The sequence below is a fragment of the Pristis pectinata genome, chromosome 5 (assembly GCF_009764475.1).
Source record: "Pristis pectinata isolate sPriPec2 chromosome 5, sPriPec2.1.pri, whole genome shotgun sequence".
In the NCBI taxonomy this organism is placed as follows: domain Eukaryota; kingdom Metazoa; phylum Chordata; class Chondrichthyes; order Rhinopristiformes; family Pristidae; genus Pristis; species Pristis pectinata.
Genome location: NC_067409.1, coordinates 109084420 through 109103747, shown reverse-complemented (window position 1 = coordinate 109103747; position 19328 = coordinate 109084420). Strand labels below are relative to the sequence as shown.

The 19328-nt window shown below is 40.2% G+C and overlaps 1 protein-coding gene across 1 annotated transcript in view; it reads right to left on the bottom strand.

The window, feature by feature from the left end:
• Positions 1 to 19328, bottom strand: part of chn2 (chimerin 2) — a 219558-nt gene that overhangs the window by 30506 nt on the left and 169724 nt on the right. Inside the window, exons 7-8 of the mRNA XM_052016707.1 lie at positions 11564 to 11641; positions 24 to 108 (exon numbers count right to left, since the gene is read on the bottom strand). Of these exons, the coding sequence (XP_051872667.1) occupies positions 24 to 108; positions 11564 to 11641 (163 nt within the window). The remainder of the gene's footprint in view (positions 1 to 23; positions 109 to 11563; positions 11642 to 19328) is intronic.

The window sequence follows — 19328 nt, the reverse complement described above, 5'->3', positions numbered from 1 at the left end:
TAGGAAGGAAAATTGGATGGTACCTGAACACCTCACTCCCTGCGCTATCAGGCCCCACATAAAGTTGGCACAGTATTCACACCAGTGAGGACCTCGGAATGTATGGACCTGTAAAACAAAGGTGGATAAAATTGAAGGCTGGAGCCAGATGGCGTGACAGATGGAACGTACAAAAGCACAGGTCACAAAGCACACAGCAGGGACCGACACATGAAACCATCTTTATAGAACAAAGTTCTTTATACACATTTCTTCACAGCTGGCTCCAAGAGTTACAAGTTTTTTTTTCTATTTAACAACAGTGTTACTTGTGTGTCTCACAATTCATTTTTAATTTAAACCAGCACCGTGTTTTAGATTAATCACAGACAAGGTTTGTAAGAATCAGCAAAATAAACTTTCCCACTTACAAGAAAGATTGAACATACTCTTCATTAAGCAATAGAAAAATTTCTGGAAGATCATCCAGGCAGTGACAAGTCTACTTTGTGACCTTTGCCTGCCTATGCATCATTTAGCTTCAATGAAAGATGAAACAATCTTCCTCTTCCTGATGATGCCACTAAGAGTCAACCAGATTGCCCTGGTCAGGAATTTAACCTGCTAGACGTTACACTATTTTTTTTCCTGGTGAGATTGAATCAGATTTATTGAATTCACTTCAACAACTTGCAATGTCGGGATTTGAATTCACACCCAAAGTTAACCTTTGCTGGGGAACAACAGTATTCCATTATAAATTCTTTGTGCAATACTCAACCATTTATACAGAGGTAATTCAAAGATGGTAGCTGAAAAGGCAGAGAGAATAAACGGCAGATTCAATTAGTTTCGTGATATTACAAAATACTGCTCTGTACGTTTCCATTCACATGTTGAAGAGCATCACTAGCACTAACAAGTTACCAACTTAAAGAAGATCCAAAAAAAACTGCGGTTGCTGTAAACCTAAAATAAAAACAGAAAATGCTGGAAACAAATCAGGTCAGGCCACATCTGTGAGAAGAGAAAGAGTCAATGTTTTACGTTGAAGACGGAGGAATTAGGTTATCTTAAGTTGTAGAATTCAATATCAAGTTAGGAAGGCTGCATTGTGCCCAGATGGAAGATAAGGGGCAGTTCCTCAAGCTTGCCTTGGGCCTCATTGTGACAGTGCAGAAGGCCACAGACTGGCAGATCAGAGTGGGAGTGGATGGTGGATTAAAGTGACAGGCAACAGGATGCTCAGGGACACCCTGCAGACTGAATGTAGGTGCTCCGCAAAGTGGTCACTCAATCTATGTTTGGTTTCTCCAACGTAGAGGAGACCACATTGTGAATACCGAGGGTAGTACACCAGATTGGAAGAAGTTCCCAAGGAATGCAATGACTGTTTCCAATAAGAGAGTTTAACCAGCCTCCCAGGATATTCAATGTCATTACCTTCAGTGAGTTTCCCACCATCAACAACTGGAGGAAGTGATTATTGGGGAACCAATGACCAGATACTCATCTGGACCAGCCACATAAACACTGTGGCTGCAAAAGCAGGTCGGAAATTGGGGTGACTCACTTCCTCATACCTTAATGTCTTTCCAGCATCTACAAGACACGTCAGGATGGTGATGGAATACTTTCCTAGATGAGTGAAGCACCAACTCAAGACACTCAAGACAATTTGGAACAAAGGCTGATTGACACCCCAGCCACCACCCTCTCCCCCTGGCTGCAGTGTACTATCTACAAAATGCACTGGAGTTACCTGCCCAGGCTACTCTGAAAGCATCACCTAAAACCCCTGACCTCTCCCTCCAAGGACCTTCTGTTAAAGGTGCTCCTTACGTTGCCAAGGGGAGTGAGGTCTACAAGTGCACTGGGACATCAGCACCTGCAGACCTCCCTCCCCTCGGCAATGTAGGAAGCATCTTTACTAGAAGGGCTGCTGTGGGTCAGGAATGCGGTTCAACCACTTTCTAAAGTGGAAACAAAAAGGGGAAGGATTAATTCATACAGTGAAGCCCACATCCTGAAAAATGAACAGACGAGAAAGAGCAACACACTGGAACTCCGTCTAGCACTATCTCACAAAGTGCTGATACATCACAACGTTTTTGGCTCTGCACTCCAAACACTCACAGTTACGTATCTGACAATGCTTTAAAAATGGCCAGTGACCACTGTTCAGCTTGTAATCTGAAAGGAGTCTCTGGGCTATGGAGGGGTGTCTGGCCAAGCAAAGAGAGAGGGAAATAAAACCCCAACCTCCATCGCATTCAACAGGAGGCGGTGTAGGATACTCCGGGATTCAAGCTGCCTTTCAACACATGGGGCAGGTGTTGCAAGCCCTCTCTAATGGCCACACTCACTGTGCTGGTCAGGGTACAGCCCAGAGACCCACGTCTCAGCAGCGAGCTGCCATACCACTTGCCTTGGCCTGGCTTCACAGGCAGCCTCTGCAGCCAAGCTGTGTCTCGATACATTGCTGGATTCTCACTGGGTTCCTGGCACAGCAGTGTGCAGCAGTAGGGAAGGCAGGAGTTTGCATCAGGTTCCTGGTGCACTGTTAGTAATTCATCCGTCTCTATACATAACATCACAAAACCCCTTTTAGTGCTCTTTTCATATGCATTCTCATTCCTGGGAATGCATCTTGAGAACTGAGCAAGGCGCCATGCTATGGTGGCTTTGTAGACTTTGTTCAGCCTGCTTCCTGTGGGGATCCTACGAGTGAGAGAGATCTCCTTGGAATTGTCCAACTAAAACTATAATATGAACAGTGGGTTAAAACCATACAACATTGGTGGGAATGATCAGTATTCCACTGGCTGCCCGATACACTGTTTTCTGAAGTTGGGAAAAAGAAAATTTCCGTGTAGGGCTAATGTCAAAATCAATAATGTCAATAACTACAGTACAGTATTACACCTGTTTTGAACCGTGTAAAAATTAGCCATCAAAACTGTATCAAACTGACCCAGTTGGCTGCTGATGCTCTGCCCAGTCAGAGCATTATGTGTGGCCTAACTGATGTTAGGCAATAAGGATTGGAAGCAAGAGGTGTAGCAAATCTGGAGTCTAACAGAAGCAAACAGTGGCAACGTCACAGTGGGCTATGCTTGTACCTGTAACGTTACATCAATATGAAATTTCTGTATGCTTTAATGCTAAATTGTTTATTTGCATTAATTTCTTATCAGTATTTATGTACCAGGAGAAACAAAGGACTGCAGATGCTGGAATCTAGATGATAAACACGATGATGCTGGAGGAACTCAGCAGGTCAGGCAGCGTCCGTGGAGAAAAGCAGGCGGTCAATATTTCGGGTCAGGACCCTTCTTCAGGACTGAAGATAGGAAAAGGGGAAGCCCGATATATGGGGGGTGGGGGGGGGGGGAAGCAGAGCAGTGATAGGTGGACAAAAGAGGGGAGGCAGGGTGGGCACAAGGTGGTGATAGGTAGATGCAGGTAAGAGACAGTGATAGGCAGGTGCAGGGGAGGAGGGGAGAGCAGATCCACCGGGGGATGGGTCAAAGGTATGGAGAGAAAGGAAGTAAAAAGGTAGGAAAAAAGAGGCTAGGAAAGGGAAGAAGAGAAGAAGCATGGGGGGGGGGGGGGGGGGGGATTACGTAAAGTGGGAGAATTCAATGTCCATGCTGTTAGGCTGCAAGGTTCCAAGACGGAAAATGAGGTGCTGTTCCTCCAGTTTGCGATTGGAATTCTCCTGGCAGTGGGTGAGGCCGAAGACTGTCATATCACAGATAGTGTGGGAGGGGGAGTTGAAGTGACTGGCAACGTGGAGATGCAGATCGTGGTTACGGACAGAGAGCAGGTGTTCTGCAAAACGGTCACCAGATGCTGCCTGGCCTGCTGAGTTCCTCCAGCATCATCGTGTTTTTCACTTACGTACCAGGATATGCAGAGACTGGGCAATGTTGTGATGTCGAGCACTTAAAGGAAACACTGGAATTAACAGTACAGTGTTAGGCTCAGTATGTTTATCCCACAGAAACACAAGTATAAACTGTTGTAACTATTCAATAAGTCAGCCAGAGTCTGTAAAGTAAGGAAAAAATGTTAATACTTTAGGTCTAATCCTTCAAGTTGGTTAACGTGCTGAATGTTCCCGAGTTGCTCTGTTGTTTTAGATTTCCAATAATAGAAATTTTGAGAGTAATTATGGTCACCATGCATAGCTATTGAACGGTTCCCTTATACAATGAGATGGACTCTGACCTCACGATCTACCTTGTTGTGACCTTGCACCTTATTGCACTGCACTTTCTCTGAAGCTGTGACACTTTACTCTGTACTGTTATTGTGTTTATCTGTACTACCTCAATGCACTCTGTACTAACTCAATGTAACTGCACTATGTAATGAATTGACCTGTACGATTTGTATGCAAGACAAGTTTTTCACTGTATCTCAGTACAAGTGACAATAATAAACCAATACAATACATTTCATCTTTAGCATCAAAAGTTTATCTATTTCTTTCTTACACACCATGAAACTCTAAGCCACTTCTGTTCCTGCGGGATAAACTGCCATGTCTGTCATTTCCATGTCAGTTATGAGGATGTGGTGGCTGATCTTCAGGAAGAAGAAAAGCTAATGTGGCAAAATCCTTGGCTTGAGCAGTTGTTTGATGGCTGTTTTGTCTAGATTTCCTCCCACTAACATGTGAATTTCCTAACCCTAACATGAAGAGGAAATTCTGGCCACATTAATTTTGTAATAAGCTTGTAATTTTGATGTAAAAAGAACAAAAGCCTTTTTTGCTTCTAATTTCTTAAATACTGTAATTGGACCAAATGTCCCAAATTCTTAAACAATTTATATAAGGGATATAAATTGTTAAGTGAGTCAGCAAAGTTTTTGGCGAATGGAGTAATGTGGGAAAAGGCAAAATTGTCCATCTTGCAGGGGAATTGAGAAGGATTATTGTTTAAGTGTTGAAATATTGCAGTGTTGTAACATGCAGAGGGAACTAGGTGTATTTGTGCATGACTCGCAGAAGGTAAGTATGCAGGTACAGCGAGTAGTTGAGAAGGCTAACAGAACGGGTAATTGTGAAGGAGATTGAATTCGAAAGCAGGGAAGTTGTGCTTCAGTTAAATAGGGTAGTATTTACTGTATGCAGAGTACTGTGTATAGTACTGGACTCTTTATTAAAGGATATAAATGCATTGGAAGCAACTTGGAGAAAGTTGATGTCTGGAATGGGCAGGTTGTCTTCTGAGGAAAGGGTGAGCTGTCTTATGAGGAAAGGTTGGACAGGCTACGCTTGCACCCAACTGGAGTTTAGAAGAGAGGGGACTTGGTAGAAACATGCAAGGTCCTAAGGGGTCTTGACAGAGTGGGTGCAGTGAGGATGTCCCCTCATATGGGAGAATCTAGAACTAGAGGTCACTACTTTAAAAAAAAGTAAGCAGTCCCTCATTTTAGAGATAAGGCAACTTCACCACCCCCCCCCCACCCCCCCAGGAGGTTCATCTTCATGAAAGGACAGTGGAAGCAGAGTCTTTGAATATTTTTAAGGCAGAGGTAGATTGATATTTGATAAGCAATGAGTGAAAGGTTACTGTGGGTACATGCTAATGTGGCGTTGAGTTTACAATCAGATAGGTCACGATTTTATTGAACTGTAGAGCTGGTTGAAGGCGTTGAACAACCTAGTCCTGCTTCTAATTGTATCCTATATTTATTAATTACTCTTGTCCCTTGTTATACCAGTCAAAGCGGGTCAGAGCCAGAAGCAAAAAACTCAGCAGGAAGATAACAATAATGTTCACTGACTAAATTACATTAAATGCTAACTATGTTAAGAATCTGTACAGAAGATCATTGTCATTTATATTTTTCCGGTTTTGTTTTTGGGTTCAGGCAGTAACAGGAGAGAGATGCAGCTATTCATGGTAAGTCAATTAAATAATTTTGAAAATCAGGGCATTCATTGTAAAATACCATTTATCAAGCTACTATTTTAACTCTATGAAGGCTAACCTCGTGGGCCTTTGAAAATACAAACATTTTCATACTATGGACATTCTACAAATGAACTCTAAATGCATAACTGTTTCATGACTGAAAGAATAAATGTATTTATATGAGGCACTTTCACTTCCTCAGGACATCACAAAGTGCTTTAAAGACAATTAATTATTTGATATGAAATTATGACGTTAACTGCAGCAGTTAATTTGTGAACAGCAAAGTCCCATAAATAACAATGGATTATCATCAGCGGTTTTCTTGCAACTGCTCCAAGAGGCAGACAAGACCTAGTTTTAAATTTTATCTAATAGATGGCACCAGGAATGACGTGGCTGCCTCAGTATATCTAAGATATGCCAATTTATATCACAAGCTGAGGAGGGGGCAGGAGGTGGAGCAGGCGAGGTGGGGCTGAGAGAGGTGGGAGAGTATGGAGGGGAGCATTTGAAAGGAGGTGGTGGTGGTGGGTGGGGGGGGGGAGAAGGAGACAGAGAGAGGTGGAGGTGGTGGGGGGAAGGAGACAGAGGGAGGTGGAGGTAGGGACAGAATGGAGAGAGAATCGATGAGGGGGGGGAAGAGAGAAAGTGAGCGAGCGACATGAAAAGGAAAATTTCCATGATCATTTTGAATACTAACACACAAAATTTGCCATCAATCTTTGACAATGCTGCACTCGCTTAGAACTATATTCATAAGAAATAGAGGCGAAAATAGGCCATTCAGCCCCTCATACCGGCTCTACCATTCATGGCTGATCTTTAACGTCAGTGTCACTTTCCTGCACTAATCCGACCTTGCTTGGATTCCCTTAGTATTCAAAACCTATTGATCTCTGTCCTGAATATAGACTGTGACTAAGCCTCTGCAGTTCTCTTGGATAGAGAACTCTGGGGGAAGAAATTTCCACTCTTGAATGGCCTTCGCCTTATTTTGATGGCGTGTCACTGATTCTTGACATTCCTGCCATGGGAAACATCATGTCTTCATCTACCCTCTCAAGCCTTGTAAGAACTTTGTATGTTCCTCATTCTTCTAAATGCTGTGGTAGTTCAGCAGGCTGTCGTTCTTAGCTTCGAGTTAAGGACCCAGCCTGCTTAATCTCTCCTCACAGGAGAAACTCACCCATCCCAGGATTTAAACTGGAGAAACTTCTTCGCATTCCCATGATTCCAAATTTATTTTTCCTTAGGAATGGAGAGGTGATCTGTACGCAAATTCAAGGTGCAATCTCAGGCCCAACGCAATTGGAGTAGGACATCTTTAATCTTATATGCAAGTTCTCTTGCAGTAAATGGCAACATATTGTAATACCTTCCGATTTGCTATCTGAAGTGCACATTAACTTTCAGTGATTCACGTGTAAGGTCCCTCTGAACACAACCCCCTTTTCATTTAAAATAAAAATGCCCGCTTTTCTTATCAAAGAGGATGACAATAATTTTTTCCATTCACATTGTATCTGCCATGTCTTCACCCATTCACTTAGGCTGTCCATATCCCCCTTGAAGCCCCTTTGCATCATCCTTACTACCCCCACCACCACCCAGCATAGTAACATAAGTAAACTTGTATAATATCATTCTCGATCCCCTCATCCAAATGATTGACATAGATTCTGGACAGCCGAGTCTCAGCAATGATCTTTGCAGCTACCCCACTAAACTATTCTAGAGTTTAGAATCCATGGAACTTTAGAAGATGGCCACTCTCACTACTGCATCTCCAACAGAACCTTAGGATGCTGGGGAATGATTGGGCTTTTCACTCCATTAATTTCTTTAATTTTTATGAAATCTATCATTAATACAAGCGACCCCCATGTTATAGACATTCAGGTTATGGAAATTCACCCTTCAGAATTCACAAATCACTGCCCAAGAAATTTGAGACACACAATAAAATTCACTCCCATGGATGAAAAAAAACATAAATCAACACAAAATTTAATTTCAATTTGTTTCTTGACACCTGTGCAGATAATGTGACTTCACGTTATGGAAAATCACGATACGGCACGTTTTCCAGGAACACAACCCCTCCTAACTAAAATAGCGCACATTGTAACCTGTGTCTTTCTTCTCCTCCTTTCCAGGACCAGTGTCTCTCTACTGTTTCCATTTTCTGAGCCTTCCGTAAAGGCAGACCCAAATATATTTTATTTTGCTGCCCTTTTTTTTGTTCTAATTGTGTTCTTTCTTGTAAAATTATGTACAATTTGTTTAATTTATGTCTTTCTTGTGAATGCTACTTTATGCTCAGTGCCTGTGATACTGCTGCAAGTAAGTTTTTCACTGCACCTGTGCACACATGTACTTGTGCACATGACAATAAACTTGACTTTGATTTCTTTATTCCCGATATAATTTTTCCTATATCAGTCTCTAGTGGACTCACTTTACCTTTGCTAATCTTTTCCTGATATACAGTCTGGTTTCATGCTTGTTTTAATAGGGCAGAACATGCTGGGAAATGCCAGCAGTTCCATGTTGAACTACCATCATTTTTCCATGCAGGTCCTGAAACCTCAGCTTTCCCACTAAAGCACTGCAGTGTAAACCTGTTGGCTGTGATTCATTTTTAATTCCTTTACTGCATTCCAGCATTGGACTTGACTTACCCTAGAACCATAGAACAATACAGCACAATGCAGGCCCTTCAGCCCACCATGTTGTGCCGACCTTTAAACCACGCCTAAGACTATCTAACCCCTTCCTTCCACATATCCCCCTATTTTAAATTCCTCCATATGCTTATCTAACAGTCTCTTGAAATTGACCAATGTATCAGCCTCCACCACCACCCCAGGCAGCGCATTCCATGCACCAACCACTTGCTGGAGTTTCCCCAGAACTTATGCTGGGAGATCTGCACCTGAACCTGCACCAGGTTAGATCTGGTCCAAGAACAGCAAATCCTGTTGCATCAATGGAGAGGAACTTACACTTTTAATTTTGATTTTACTTAAACGTTCCTATTTAAAAGCTAAAGTTCTTTTGTATTTTAATTAATCAATATATTTTTTAGAATCATTGTTTCATAGATTTATAATGGCTTTTTAAAAAGATTATTCGGAACCCCTGACAGGTTTAAGACATGACCAAGATGGGGATGGGCCTAGACTTACTTAGCCAGCACTCAGATATTTTTAGCAGTTTAATAAGAAGGGCTTCTTCTGGACATGCCGTTATTTACAAGGCAGAACTATGGCACCCAAGGCCCTGCCACAAAGCAGGACTTCCATCATTTAAGATTAGGGTGGCACTTGGGAGTAAGTGGACCCCAGCGATCCACAAAAGTGCATGGATGGGTCAGTGGTGAACTTGCATGCCCTACTGGTGGCAGCAAATTCTGGGCCATAACAAACAGCCTTTTAAAGCTTTGCAGCGTCTAATCCTACTTAATTTCTTCAGAAGTGAAGAACAGAAATGATTAAGGAAAGAGTTGGAAAATTTTTCTCTGTTAGAATGGTCACCAAAACCTAAAAAGGATGATAAATTTTAACTGGGTCTACTGTATCATTGAATCTTGCTGCATAATATTTTACATTTGTAGCTTCATTTATGACCTTAAACTTTGAAGCAGAAACCATTCAGCAAGGCAGGATACGTCTTTATCGGAATAAATATACCATGCTCATTATTAACTGCAATTATTTTAAAATATAGCATGGTGTGAAAATGTTTATTTTAGTATTAATAGCAAAACATTAATGATCTACAAAATTCCATTAATGTTCTGAAAATATTAATTGACACTATCACAGGTAACAAGAGAACGTCATTAAATGCAGCAGGCATGTTGCACAACACACCGATAAACGGCATAAATTGCGGGCATTAAGGTTTATGGAGATAAAGCTTCAAGGAAGCAAAGTTCCTTTTTTATCTGTGCTGAGCTCGAGGTTATCAAATTATCAACAATGTAATAAAGTCAGAGTAACAGGCTGCAAGGAAGATATGAAGACATATTTTCAGATAATTTTTGATTAATTATACTTAAAGGCAGGAATTCAACATTCATTTCCAAAGTTCTCTGTAAAACAACAATACTTAATTTTAGACACATGTGACTGCAGACGCTGGAATCTGGAGCAACAAACAATCTGCTGGAGGAACTCAGCGGGTCAAGCAACATTTGTTGGGGAAAGGAACTGTTGAAGCTTTGACTCGAAACACTGCGTCAGGATTATACAGGGTATGTTATTTCGTTTCAAGGCTCCATTGCCACTGTGACTGCTAAAAAAATATAGACCAAGTCACAATATTTCTATACTTTACAAACAGCACGGCAAGAGTGAAATATTTTGATTCTTTACCAAGACAGGTTTAGCATTGATTGAACAATTCAAAAAAATTCAAAATTTTGGTGGTGTACATAATGTGAGCAAAACCAAAAGCTAGATTTTACATATGCATCATAATTGCACATACAAGAGGACAGTCATGCCGGATTCATTATAATTAATCACTCAAAGAACCAGAGCAATTGTTTTTCAAAGAATCTACCAAGGATTTTTTTTATTCTCCAATCACAATGCCAGCTCTTCTCATTGCCATATTAAATGCTTACATGGATGCAAAACCATTGCAATGACAAATTAGCAAATTAGCGATCACGAGAGATGAGCTAAATCAAGTATAAAGAATTTGATATCCACAATTCAAGAACAATTCCCATTTAAAATTTACATTCAAGGAATGCCCATTACTTACTATCCAAGGAGACTGAGTGAATAATAGTTTTATTCCACACTGATATCTTTGGTGCAAGACTGCAGGTCTAATTAGCTGTGCAGCATTAAAGGTCAGTGCAGACCGAATAGGTCAATTGGCCATCCCTTTTGTGATTTTGCAGAATATTACAGTTTGAATATGTTTCACAATTCATGTTACTTCCAAGAATGACTAATCATGAACTGCCAACTGGAAATGTGATTGGTTACAAGATAAACTTTACAATTTAGTTGATTGTTTTAAAAGAACAGTAAAACAGCATGATACTTTGAAGCACCAAATGAGCGCCAAGGTGTGCTAAAAATAAACTGTAGTCCAAAGTTCCTTGCCTACTTGAATTTCCAGTTTCGTTATCACACAGCTCTGAGAAAGTCCATTATCTATAGAAGTGAGCAGTAAGAGGTGGCAGCTGCTGTGGTTGTGCAAACTTCCACCACATGCTAGCGTATGTACCATTGCTTTACACCTTTGTTACAGAAACATTCTTGATCATATGAAGTTTCACTTTCAAACCATTTTTAATTAAATACAATTAAAGACCTTTTTTTTTAAAAAAAGGAAGCAAACATGAAAACTGGTGCTCAATCTGAAATAAAATAAAGAAACATATTTAAAGTTTTAAGCATAAACATGTTTAAAATACCAAATATGCCTTGCTTCGAAGTACAGTTGTCTCCCTTATTGTTTTATAAAACACTGCTATTGCATTGATAGCAATTTTGCACAACTTCTAATCAGGACATACATTAGCAGCAATAAAGTCCAGCACGGGGCGTTTGCTAATTTTAAATGCCAGCTGTCACTGCATTCAGCATTTTAAAAACCAAAACCGATATAAATAAAAACAACCTTACCTTAAAATTGTGAGCTTTCTCATAATTGAAGTTGTTCTCACTTTGTTTCAAGGCAGCTCTTCTGACAAGTGAGGTGATCTGTGAATAGGCAAAAAGTTTCAGAGGTTGCCACAACACTGTATTCTTTCTACCCATTTTCATCCCTAATCCTACAGCCAGTAGCTCTTGATGTCTCTTGTCCTTTTTAGTTTTGTGTGCAATAGAGGGATGTGTCTGTTCACTCTCCAACCAGAGTTTCTGAGATGGCATGGTGTTAGGGTCCCAACAACGTTCTCTATCCTCTGAGCAGTGAAGTTTTTAAAACGTCCTCAAGTTTGCCAAGCAGCCGCTAATGTTAGTAACCAAAGTGGCAGCAGCTGCACTCCATTCTGCCGAGACCTCAGGCATGTGACTTGAATGGGCTGTCTTGTGTGATGGAAGGGGCTTCTGCATCTGAAAGAGCCTTTGCTAAAGGTCTGTGTGAACACTCAAGGCAGACGTGTGCTGCAGACAAAAGCTCACATTCATGAACCCTGCAAAACCTTGGCAACGGTTTCCAGACAGACGTTGAAGAAACTTTAGGCAGGGGGTGGTAGCTCTGCACCCTTAGACCACGGCAGATTTCAAAGAGCTGATCCGTTCTGCATGGTACCACATTAAAGAAACTAGCTCAGACAGCACTGGTCAGACACTGCATCCAATTACACAGCAAATCAGGCCCAGGAGTTGTAAGGTCTTCTAACCAAAGCAAGAGATTAAAGTGCATAAAAAAAGATCCACTCAAGGTAATCTTACTATATGCAAATCCTTTCTGATATCCTTGGGAAATTAATCTCTTATAAAACACCATATTAGAGGATTAACAAAGCTCTACAATACCTTTTAAATCATCTCCCAGTTTAAACATGCAGTTTTACATGTTAATACATGGTGGTATGAAATCATTAAAATTTAATTTACAAAATTTGACACTAAGAGAAGATTTTGTATAAAATCAAACAATTGTTGCTGTCAATTGTTCTGTGGTGTTTTCTCCCAAGTCTAAATATTCAGAACAATAATGGATATAGGAAGGGTAAATAGAAAATTTCCTATGGATATAACTTGTGTCATGTCTAATCGTCTTTTCTAGAACATATTGGTCTAAATATATTGATAAGATTGGTACTAATACTGGGATAAACATGGTAATAAAACCAAATTCTGAATCAGATTTTATTTGACATCCTTCATTTCCAAATTTCTGAATCCAAATTATGACTTCCTTCAGTGTTAAGTAGTCCATGGATGGATATTGAGGATCATTAAACATGAAACACGAAGACTGCACAACCATCAGATTCTTCTGAAGTCCAAAAATGACCAAAATACCAGAGTTGTTAAGTACATCAATAGTTCCCAAACCATTACTTCATACTAAGGTAAGATCTAGGCACAATCCCAAGATAAATTTTGCAGGTAATGTTCAGATTTTACACAAGCTTAATTGGACTTGATAGTTTCTCACAGAAAACAAAACGATGTCTTTAAATTCCCACCTACTTTCTTACCGATAAGGCTTTGCATTTCAGAAACAACTGTGGTTTGTGCTGCTTCAAAATGAGAAAATCAGAGTAATTGAGATTTCTGGCACAGAATGGTATTCAGCACTAATGTCTGCAGTTGTCCAGCAACAGCATATCAAAAATAATCAACCGCTCTACTTCAAACATTCCTCTGTATTTTGAAAATGGGTGGTATTGGTAGAGTGAACTGATAGGTTATTGTTACCAACCATAAAACTTCACTGACTTGAATTATTGAAAATTAATTGAGGAATGTCTGAGAAAAATCCCTTTGAAAAAGAGATAATTAGAATGAGTAAATCTGTATTACAATCAATTGTAAAATATAGGCAAGTTTTTTTTATTTTAAATATAAAATGATTAGATGATTGATCTGCATTTGTGGTGAAAGGAATCAAAGGGCTAACTGAAGTCAGCATCATTAGTGTAAATGACACAGCAGCTTATGACGACGACCCATGTACAGTTAAATGCAGAAATGAAGAATTACTGATGGAGCTGTACTACTCTTCCAGAGTATTGCTCTTTTTTTTTATAGTGGACGCATCGTAATACAGTATTCAAACAATTGGCATGGATTGAAGAGTAGAGATCGCTTGATTGATATCCAGAAAACACGAGGAATTGGGGCTTGTCCGTGCAAGTTGGTGGATTTTTAAATGCACTATATGTATGCCGTTGTAGTTGTTTTGTCTTCATTCTCTATTTCTTGCCATCTTTTTTCCTCAATTTCTGTACATGAACATGCATTGCAGGGTCAAAATGGCCCCTATCCGTGTCCACCTACACACATCCCATTTGCCTGCATGAGTTCTGTATCCTGTATGGGGATGAGGTACAGGAGCCTGAAGACCCACACTCAATGTTTCAGGAACAGCTTCTTCCCCTCCGCTATCAGATTTCTGAACGGTCCATGAACCCATGAACACTACCTTGTTATTCCTTTACTCTGCACTATTTATTTTGTAATTTTTCATAACTTTTATATTATAATAATATTTATTTATTAGTCACATGTATATCGAAACACACAGTGAAATTCGTCTTTTTGCGTTAACAACCACAGTCTGAGAGTGTTCTGGGGGCAGCCCGCAAGTGTCACCACTCTTCCGGCGCCAACATAGCATGCCCACAACTTCCTAACCCGTACGTCTTTGGAACGTGGGAGGAAACCAGAGCACCCGGAGGAAACCCACACAAACACGGGGAGAACGTACAAACTCCTTACAGACAGCGGCTAGAATTGAACCCGGGTCGCTGGCGCTGTAATAGGGTTACGCTAACCGCTACACTATCATTTTTGCACTGTACTGCTGCCACAAAATAATAAATTTCACAACATACAACTCAATGATAATAAACCTGATTCTGATATCCTTCTATGTGCTGCCTCTTCAGGTAGGTAGGTAGGTAGGTAGGTAGGTAGGTAGGTATCTTTATTAGTCACATGTACATTGAAACACACAGTGAAATGCACCTTTGTGGAGAATGTTCTGGGGAAGGCTACAGGTGTTGCCACACTTCCGTCGTCAACATAGCATGCCCACAACTTCCTAACCCATACGTCTTTGGAATGTGGGAGGAAACCGGAGCACCCGGAGGAAACCCACGCAGACATGGAGAGAACGTACAAACTCCTTACAGACAGCGGCTGGAATTGAACCCGGTTCGCTGGCACTGTAATAGCGTTACGCTAACTGCTACACTACTGTGCCTGCCCATGCCTTCATGACTCATTAACATAACTTGGTAATGTAGCATAACTATTCTAACTTATAGTTCCAGATTTAGTAAACGTGCCACGGTTAGGATTTTGCCGTTTGACAGGCTCAGGAGACTAGTTACAATGAGTCCGAGATCCCTTTAGTAGGTGTGCTATTCTCCAGTACAAAAGACCACAGCATCTTGGGACAACCGTAAATATAATAATGCTGGCATCATTTGCTCACAGCTCACCTCTAAACCTGGACAAACAATTTGGAAAAAGGGGAAATATTAAAAACTTATGGAGATTGAGCCATATGGTCACTGATGCAGAGAAGAAACATATAGAGTTAGGTTGCATACAGCATTCTGTGCTGAGAGTGCTTTCTCAATTAGTAATTAAGTTTTATTTTAAATACTACAGATAAACAATGAGCTAAAGAGGTCAGTAAAGTTCATTTGTCAACCAAATATCCCTGCTTTACCAAGGAATAACTCAGGTTGCATTGTCTTTTTCAGTCTCAATTCTTTTCCCTCGAGGCCTCTGACTTCATGTTGGAGTACAGTTCCCTAAATATCAGAGAGTTATCAGCAATGTTTCCCTCTCCCTACAACCCCAACATTTAGACCTCCTCTACCATGGCTCGGCAACAAAGGTAACCAAACAACAAACACAAGAGGCAGACACAAGAGACAACAAATGCTGAAAGATGGACTAAAAAACAACTGGAGGAACTCAGCGGGTCAGGCAGCATCTGTGGAGGGAAATGGACAGTCAAATTTTCAGGTTGAGACCCTTCATCTGGACTCAAGAGGCAGCCTGCTTACAGACATGTAATTGTTTTATCCCTCTTGCACTGGGAAGTGAGGACATGCACTTTATTTCAGTTCACTGAAGGTCATGATCACAAAGGCATCATGAGGGTTCTACTGTTCAATGGGACCATATACACCTTGTCATGCTACTTCCACATGGATTGCTATGAGAGTTCCTTAGTTTTTGCTGATAGTGTGAACTTGCCAGGCATCAGACTGTGCTGCATTGTCCGAAGCTCAATTATAAATGTTAACAGGAAAAATAAACATCTCAGAGGAAAAAAGATTTGTGTGTTCCTTCATCAATGGAGTTTAGGACATCTGTTCGCAAACAAAGAACTATTCAGCTTCCAAATAACAATTTTACTGATTTTATGATTCAGTAAAAACAATTTTCTGTACATTCTAAAAATCAGTACAATTCTGTTGCTTTTTACCTACACAGTCAAATCTCTCAGCTGCGATATCTGTATCATAGAGTGTTTGAAAGTCCTTGTTTGCACCTCAATAATACAAGTTTACTTTCAATATAAGCAGTTGGTAAAATAGGTTTTTAATTGTAATTTTCTGCTGACATTTTAACCAATGAAAAAGTTTAAGGACAAGCATTGAAGGAATTGGGCGAGGCAAAATATTCAAGTTCTCATATATTCCATATTACTTTCTCTATCCTTAAGACATAGTACGAGGCTATTCAACACACTGGTTCCAGGCTGGCTCTCCGAAGAATCCCAGGAATCCCATTCATCCACTTAATTTTTCTGTGACCTCTTCTCTCTTAAATGCTCTTCACTCTCCCCTAGTTCTCCTACCATCCAACTACATCAGGAGGATGCAACAGTAGCAAATTAACCATCAACCAGCAGATCATTGGAACATGGGAGGAATCTGAAACACACGGGGGAAATCACATGATCACAGGGAGTACATCCACAGACAATCATAGACCTGAGGATCCAACCTGGGTCACTGGAACTGTCAGGGCAGCAGAACCACCTGCTGCATCACTCTGCAGTTGAACGAGAGCACGTTGGCGTTTCCTGCAAAGTTTGAATAATGAACAGCAGAGCAAGTGCTGTAACATTTATGTAATGGTGGGCCTTATATGTACATTATCTTGGACTCCGTCTTTACCTCTCGCTATCTTGAAGCAGCTGGCATAATCAAAGACCCCACCCACCCGGGTCATTCTCTCTTCTCACCTCTTCCATGGTAGAAGATAAAGGATCCTGAGGGCACGTACCATCAGACTTAAGGACAGCTTCTATCCCACTGCGATAAGACTATTGAACGGTTCCCTTATACGATAAGATGGACTCTGACCTCACGATCCACCTTGTTGTGACCTTACACCTTATTGCACTGCACTTTCTCTGTACTGTTATTGTTTTTACCTGTACTACATCAATGCACTCTGTACTAACCCAATGTAACTGCACTGTGTAATGAATTGATCTGTACGATCGGTATGCAAGACACGTTTTTCACTGTACTTCAGTACAAGTGACAATAATAAACCAATACATTAACGAAATGCTAATATGTTATATATCTTTATGCAGCAAATTGTTTGAAATTAGCTAGAAGAAGAATCGTAGAAAATTTATGGCATAGGAGGCCATCGAGTTGGGCATATCTGTACCACAGCAGCAGCCCTGCAAGACAAGCTCTTCACATATACCGCTAAATGTGATGAGGGTTTCTGCCTCTATCAGTCTCCAGGTGTGGGGAAAAAAACCTTCCTCATCTCCCCTCTAATCTTTTTCCTAATTACTTTAAATCGATGTCCCCAGTTTTTTGGACCACTCTGCCAAGGGAAACAGGTCCTTCCTATTTATTTTGTCTGGATCCCTCAGTTTTACACACCTTAATTATGTCCCCACTCAGCCTCCTCTGTTCCAAAGAAAACTACGCTAGCTAATCCAATCCTCTCAAGTGAAATCATATCTTTCCTGTAACCCGAGCAGAACTGTGTACAATTCTTAGTTTGTGGCCTAATTAGTATGCATACAGTTTCTAGCACAATCTCCCTGCTCTTATCTCTGCCAATTAAAAAAGGAAAGCATTCCATGTACCTTTTATTAGCTACCTCATTTACCCATCCTGCTACCATTAAGGATTTGTCAGCGCCCACTCCTAGGTTCTGATGTTCCTTCAAACCACTCAATACTCTGCATTTAATGTATATTCCCAGGTAGAAAAAGTTTCATCTTCTATGCCCAGCAAAGATTAAATTTGTTGCATTGGTGGCTATGTTACCATTCTTGTTAGCCATGTAAATAAATGATCCAGCAAGCAAGACTGTCCACTGCATAGACAACATAATTGGAATATTTTCACATTAATTTATTTTTAATTTAAAAACTCAAGAAAAATTATGGTTCAGTAGTAATGGAGAGCTAAGGTTTAGCAGTGGAATCTGTTACAAAAAGAATACTGGGGTCAGACAATGTTGAGTGTTGGTAAATTGAGGCATAGGCTGTTGTACAGATTCACTCGTGCCTCAAGTTATCACAGGCCTTCTGAAAGTCCAAATCCACTGGTTTCCCCTTATCTATTTTGTGAGTCAGAACTTCAAGAAACTAACAGACATTTCAAAAATGACTTCTCATAGAAAATAACAGAATTGTCAGATTCAAAGTGCCCTGCTACTAATTTCTAACTTCCAGCAATTTCCCATTACTGACATCAGGCCAATTGGTCGATAATTCCCCATTTCCCAACGTTTTCCTTATTTCAATAATGGACTTGCAACCTTTCAATCTGTTGGAATCATCCCAAGATCTATGGAGTTTTGGAAGATGACATTCACAATCACCACCTTGAGAGGTAGATCACTTAGTCCCAGGGATTTATCAGTTTTCAGTCCAATTAATATCTCCAATTCTACTTTTTAAATTAATGCTAATTTAATTTCACTCATTAATCACCCTACACCTGTCCTTCAAAATTGCTGGGAAATAATATTTGGAAACTGAATCTATAGTGTCCTTGTTTCTGTGGTGGTTATTAGCTCATACAGATTTAATGTTTATTTGTGCTGTTGATTCATCTATCTTGTTACAGATTCCAGATAAAAGACTTCAATTTTGACTTTTTACCAATTTTCCTTGCTCCAATTCTAACTGGAGATATACGCTTAGGTCGTTTGCTCCTGACCAATTCCAACTAATATTGCCCATTTTGCTACCGTGCACTATTACATTGTCAAATTGGTCAATTGTGCTTTGTCAAGTTGGTGCTCAATCAACCTTCTGCTGTGAGTTGAATTGACCCAGAAATAGTCTTTGTTGTGTTTTACTCTGGAATTTAAAATAAAATCAATTCTAGGTACATAAATGAGGAAAAGCAAAGTTATGCAGTTTAGCTTCTACACAAAGATTTTATTTGTTTACAGTGCCATTCCTTTACACGTTTCCTTTTTAAAAAAAATATAAAGTAATAGCAATAATAAATTGTATAATATTTTGTCGAATTAACATGAACATCTGTTCATTACCTTGGCTTTGTCTTGGCATTGAGCCAAAGTGAAAAATACTCCAGAGCTTCATGTGCTCCAGGCCAAAGGAAGATTATTGCTTAATCATTCCGAACAAGAATAGCTTTTCATTCATCCATGGCTTCTAGCTTTTAGTTATTACACTTAATTAAATTTTGCTAGAAATACTAATTTTATGTCAGTGTTGATGGCAACCAAATTG